This window comes from Dromaius novaehollandiae, chromosome 3, assembly GCF_036370855.1.
Source record: "Dromaius novaehollandiae isolate bDroNov1 chromosome 3, bDroNov1.hap1, whole genome shotgun sequence".
NCBI classification, from domain to species: Eukaryota; Metazoa; Chordata; class Aves; order Casuariiformes; family Dromaiidae; genus Dromaius; species Dromaius novaehollandiae.
In genome coordinates this window covers 40,098,430-40,104,429 of record NC_088100.1, presented here as the reverse complement: position 1 = coordinate 40,104,429, position 6,000 = coordinate 40,098,430, and the positions used below count along the sequence as shown (strand labels likewise).

Sequence of the window (6,000 nt, the reverse complement as noted above, 5' to 3'; positions counted from 1 at the left end):
ATTTGAAGGTTATGTGTTGTGGGGAGACTATCTGGTAGATGGGTTCACTCTTTAGGGCTAGAGATATATGAACTCTTTCCAAAGTACTGGCTGGTTACGCAGAAGGAAAAGCTTCTGGATATGCCCTAGACACTTGGGCACATGTGATATGGAGTAGAACCTGACAGACTTCAATGTCCATGATCATGAGAATCCTGATTACAGCACCAGTGCTGTAGGACCACATTACATTTAGGCATTAGAGGGAGCTAGAAATGGTGAGGTTGGATTGTGAGTTGGGGATGTAAGTATAGGAGAAAACAGCACTCAGAGAAAAGATGTAGAAAGGAAGAGGAGAGGGGCTAAACAGACAGGTCTGTATGAGCCCCCCTATAGAAAGGAGGGGAGAAGAGGAGGAGAAACCTCTCAAGGGAGACAGGAAGAAAGGTAGGAAGAGAAATAAGCAAGCGGCACATCAAGGGAAAATAAGACTTTGAGGAGGGAAGAGGTGTCATAGAGGCTAAGGAAGATGGGTGTAGGGTGAAGGTTTGGGGTTTTGCTGCAGGTGACTCATTAAGAGCTTGCTAGGAACAACTCGCATTGCAGAGCACCGTGTGGCTGGAGCAGATCCAGGATAGGTGTGAATGGGCAGTTGCTGTGGACAAGAAGTCAAAGCTTAGGAAATGTCTTATAACCCTTTGTAAAATCAGGTTTTTAACACAGAAACAATGAATTTGCCAAATAACAGTGCCAGACTAGTGAAAGTTTTTATTTCCATCAGTTGACAGGTAATTTCTGATCAAATTAAATTGTTGCAAGTAAACAGTCCCTTAAGCTGTTCCTGACTTTGAGTCTGTGCGTGGGGAAAATGTGCAGGACATCTTCATCAGTCTAGTGATATTTGTTAGAAAACATAGCTCTGTGTTTAGCTAATGACTTAATTAGGAAAGCAGTAGTTAGCTGGCAGTGAATGTTGAGTCTTTATTTAACAGGGAAGCACAAAAATTAGCTGTCCATCTGTTTTTTTCCTGTTAATTACTTCTAAATATTAAAATTAAAGACAGTCTTCAACCTGACACTGATTGGTGGTTTGAGTGGTAGTAGTGGAGATCAGAAAAGAAAAAAAGGACATTAATAGAAATGAAGATGATGGAGCTCCTCAATTTTACAGCTCTAATATCTGTCTCTGAAGCATTTCTGTCTACCTACAATAGCTTCTGTAGAGATCATGTTCATCATTTTTGGCCCTTTAGCCACACTTCTGTCCATAAACAAGCAAAGGCATCAGCCACCTGCTTTACAGAGCCTGTTGCGTGAGAAATGTAACTCTGCCCATCATGTGTCAGCAGTGGGCAGCTAGCTGTGAGCTTTCCCTTGCTTTGAGGGATGCTGGGTGGAGGTTGGACTAGTTGGCCTCCAGAGATCCCGTCCAACCTCAGTAATTTTGTGTGGCCATGATGGTCTGTGCTGCCAGGCAGAGCTGCAGCCTATCTAATGCTGGGGGGGACCATCACCCATGGTCTCGCTGGGGGCACAGTTTGTGCCCTTGTGTCGGCCAGAGTGACCCGGAGTGAGCATCCTTCACTTTCTTTCTCCGGGTCTCTGGCTGTCTGTGGAAGTGCGAGTCGGTGGTGTCATTACCATAAATCTGCACTGTTTGGAGGAGGCAGGAATTGGACTCTATGGGCCCAGTATATGGTCATGGTTACACTCTTGAAGATGCTCTCAGGTTAGTTGTGCCTGCAGGAGAGGCACAACAGGAAGGACACAAAGTCTGAAAGAGAAAATCTGGCCATCTCTCCTGGTCAGGAGAGCCATGACAACATATGCACTCTGGGTAAAGTCACTCAGGAAATCCCTCAGCTCTGATTTTGAAATGGTGACCTTTGTGCACTCCAGAAACTCGTAAATCCGGGAAGTGCTTTCTTCTCTGTAGGTCCGTGCTCACATTGTCAGGGCCACAGCAGGCTCTTAGCAGGAAGATCACTTGCCTCATGTGAAGAGAGGCAGAGCCTTATTCCTCCCTACCTCTTACTGTAATTTGACATACCCTGGTCCCCCTGAGACACAGCATGGATCAGGAAGCTTCTGAGTGTTTTCTCCCATTGTACTTACTGCCTTTTTCAAACTTCCTGCTAGTGCAGTCTTGGATGTTTACCTTTCCCTCCCTAATTGGTAGTGTGGTTGGGCACCTTTGTAGCAGAGCTGTAAACTGCATGAGACATGCTAAAATTTACTCTCTTTTAGCAACAAATGTCCAGCTTTCCATGCAACAGTCACCTTATTTGTGGAAATTATGCACAATCTTTGTCCTTTTTTAGTAAGTTCTGTTGAGCCTGCTGAAAGAAAAAATAAAGTCATTCTGCAATAGTCCTTATAAATACTTCTTAGTCTTTTAATTGCTTGCCTTTTTTCATTATTTTCCTTTTTTTTTTTCTAGTAGCGTAGGTATTCTGGCAAGTTGCTTTGGAAGTTTTATAGATCATACCTACAGGTAGGTATGATCAGGGCAGTCCTCCGCAGTTTCCATGGATAGTTTCCACCTCCAACAAGCTGCACAAAGGGAAGACCACAATGGATCTCCCAGCTTCCCCACTAGAAGACATTTTCAGGGGTTAAGATTTCTTTTTGCCCTCTTTGTAGATGTTATTATTAGCTTGTATGGAACCTAAAGGCAGTTGGGGAAGGCAGCTGTGACAATAACTTCAGAAGGGCAACTGGTGATAAAACTCCTAAATTCAAGCATAGAAAACTGGTAGTCATTAAAAGCAGAATCCCACTGCATGTGGGTAGGCTGTAGGTCACACTTCTGTCACATTCAGACTTGATTTACACTCTGCTTGCAGCACTGCATCTTTCCAGCTGAATGCTTTTTCGTGGAAGTAAGGATGTCATTTCTCAACTCCATCTGGACTTTATTACTCATGTGTTACTTACACTTCCTTGACTCCTGATAAGAAAAATGATTGTCACGTCAAAAATTTTCAAAGCATTTTTTAGAGCTGGTTTCCAATGCTGCTACAACACTTCTGCTGCCTTTAATATTTGTTTTGATGGGTTGGAAGCTGCCATACCATAGTTCACTGTTATTGCATATCAGGTTGATGTATGTGATATTTTCTGCACGGTGTATCAGTATAATTTAACAAGAATCTGTCCAGGGAAATGGATAGGAAGGAAAATAATGGCTCAAGATAAGTAGTCAATATTTAAACAGTGCTTAAGAGTTACTAATGGAAAATACCATATTCTTAGCTTTGATTTTGCCTCTTCCGAGACTGATTTCCGAACTGTTTGAACTGGAACACTTTAACTTCCATGAGGACAGAAGGCAGGATACTAAGAACTATCTCGGTCTCTCTCTCTCAAGACAAGGGAAGTAACTCTTTGGAGGAATCCCGGAATAAGATCTAAGAAATCTTGCTAGAGGTGCACGATCATAGGTTATGCTAACAAGGGTGCCACTGGGTATCGTAGGATTAAGGCGAGGCAGACGTGTAGATTGCTGTCTAAAACACTCTCTCCTTTTTTTTTTTTTTTTTTTTTTTTGCTGCTGTTCAAACAAAAAATAATTTTTTAGAAGATTGTTCTGAACACTGTGTATCGCTGGCCTGCAGAGAAGATGTCCAGGTAAGTCTGTGGGGTGAGACTGGTTGATCCAGGGGGTTCTGCAACGTCCAGCTGAAGGGTGGAAAAACTGAATAATTCCACTACACAACCGACTAAGGCACAAGGCCTGAGACCTGAAGAGATATGTTTAGTGATATTAAAAACGTGACCAGTCAGAGGTGCAGCTGGTCCTACACATGTGACGCTTGCTAGCTTTGTTTTCTCAGTTACCAAACAAACTGTACAGATGTGTCTCAAGAATGTTACACACAATCAGCCACTTAAACAAATACCATGGAGTACAAACTAGGATCCCTTTTCAGAAGGGAGGAACTGAACTCTGCTTTCTGTTATGATGGTATATTTACTGTAAATTTCTGCAGGTATAAAAAGAACAGAATGGTTTATTCTGCCATGGCCTGAGCTGGTAATGGTGTTAAATGGCTGTTACAATTTTCTCAGAATGCCGCAGTAAAGATTTACTGTTTAACTGTTGTGACCATGAAGTGCTTATTAATTTCTGAGTAAGTATTTATGGGATTCCATTTATAAACCTTTATATTACTACAGTGCATGTTAAATTAGACATTCTATTCTTAAATGAAAGACGTATAAACAAATTGTGGATACTGTTTTCTTTCTTGAATCATTGATTAGACAAAATGCCTTAAACAAGAATACCTAATAGTTTCTTTTTTGTTTTCTTGCTAAAAAATCTGTGCCTTTGTAGAACAAAATTTATTCCAAACTCTTTACCATGAATAACACCAGAGGTAAAAAACAGCAGAATGAATTACAGGCTGAAGAGAAGTCAAGCAAATGGGCAAACACAAAAATCTCCTCTATCAAGGAAAATTGTGATGGAGTCAAATTATTTTACTCATTCTTAAGGCCAGGAGTCATGTCACCATCATCTCCCAGTACTTTTAAGTATGTTCTCGACACCTGATGAGCTTTTTAAAGGCCAGCTTGAAATCTTCATTAAAGCTAGTGTACAGCAAAGGGTTGATAAGGGAGTTGACATATCCAAGCCAGGTCAGGAAGTCAGCTACTTCTGGAGAGACAGTGAAAATGTGAAGGCCCACAAGCAACTCCTTAATGAAAAATGGCAACCAAGACAAAATGAAAGCACCTAAAATCAGCCCCAGAATGCGAGCAGCCTTTCGTTCCCGTGTTGTAGAAATCTGCTGCCGGTCACCAGCCATGTCCAAATCATTTTCAAAAGGAGGGATCCTCACAGACGCGTTGATTTTATCAAACTCCGTGGTTGGATCGGATGTGGAGAAGTCTGAGACACAGAATGTCTGTGTGAGCTTGCAGCTGGCAAAAGAGTTTTGGCTGTCTGTGCTCCTGTTGCTGAGGTGGCGGCTTGAACCCCGTTTTTGGTAAAGGCTCTTTGCAGCATGGTAGATTCTGTAGTACAGGATCAGGATCAAAGTCAAGGGTATATAAAATGCCCCAAATGTGGAATAAATAGTGTAGATGACATGATCATGTTGAATGCGACACTCACTGGGAACGGTGATACTGTGGTGATTTCTCCAAAACAAAGGGGGCATTGATATGAAAATGGAGATTGTCCACACAGTGACTATCATCAGCCCAGCTCTTTTTGCCGTTCTTTTTCTGGCATATTCGATAGCGTCTGTGATTGCCCAGTACCTATCCAGAGCAATGACACAAAGATGAAGAATAGAACACGTGCAACAGGTCATGTCAACACTGAGCCAGATCTCACAGATGAAGTATCCCAAAGTCCATTTATCTATCATTATGTAAGTGATACTCAAGGGCATGACGAGAACAGCAACAAGCAAATCTGTCACAGCTAGTGAACATATTAAATAATTTGCCGGCTGGTGGAGCTTCTTGGTTGTGCAGATTGCTGCAATCACAGCAGAATTCAGCAGCATAGTCAGGGTTGTGATTGTGGCCAAGGTCAGGGTAACAAGCATCTTTTCAGTTACTGTTTTTGGCTTTGCAGCCACATTGGCTTCAGTGGTGCAATTTGTGAAATTCATTTTCCCCTCCAAGTTACACAGTGAAAGAAGTTGCTGCTTTAGGTAGCTAATAGTTCCATGCTCAGAACTCATCCATTTGAAAAAGGGGCAGAGATGCTTCAGATGCAAAATTTTTTTATATCCCCATATTCACCAGAGCAGCTCAAAGCTTCCAAGTTTTCTCCTGATCATTGTTTTCCTAGAGACAAAAACACATCTGTTAGCCAAACCTGCAAAAAAAATCCCACTTTTTGACAGAAATCCTATGCTTCTAATACTACCACCTCAACTAAAAATCTTGGCCTATTTTTCCTTCTTCTCTTCTCCTCTCCTTCCTTTACTTCCCCTTTTCTTTGCATTCATAGTTTCTGTTTCTATTTTTTTGTCTCTAAAAAAGACTTTGGGCTAGATT

General features: G+C 41.8%; 1 protein-coding gene across 1 annotated transcript in view; it reads right to left on the bottom strand.

The window, feature by feature from the left end:
- Positions 1-732: 732 nt before the first annotated feature.
- Positions 733-6,000, bottom strand: part of HTR1E (5-hydroxytryptamine receptor 1E) — a 47,315-nt gene continuing 42,047 nt past the window's right edge. Inside the window, exon 2 of the mRNA XM_064508756.1 lies at positions 733-5,787. Coding sequence (XP_064364826.1) covers positions 4,515-5,681 — 1,167 coding nt within the window. The 5' untranslated portion in view covers positions 5,682-5,787 and the 3' untranslated portion in view covers positions 733-4,514. The remainder of the gene's footprint in view (positions 5,788-6,000) is intronic.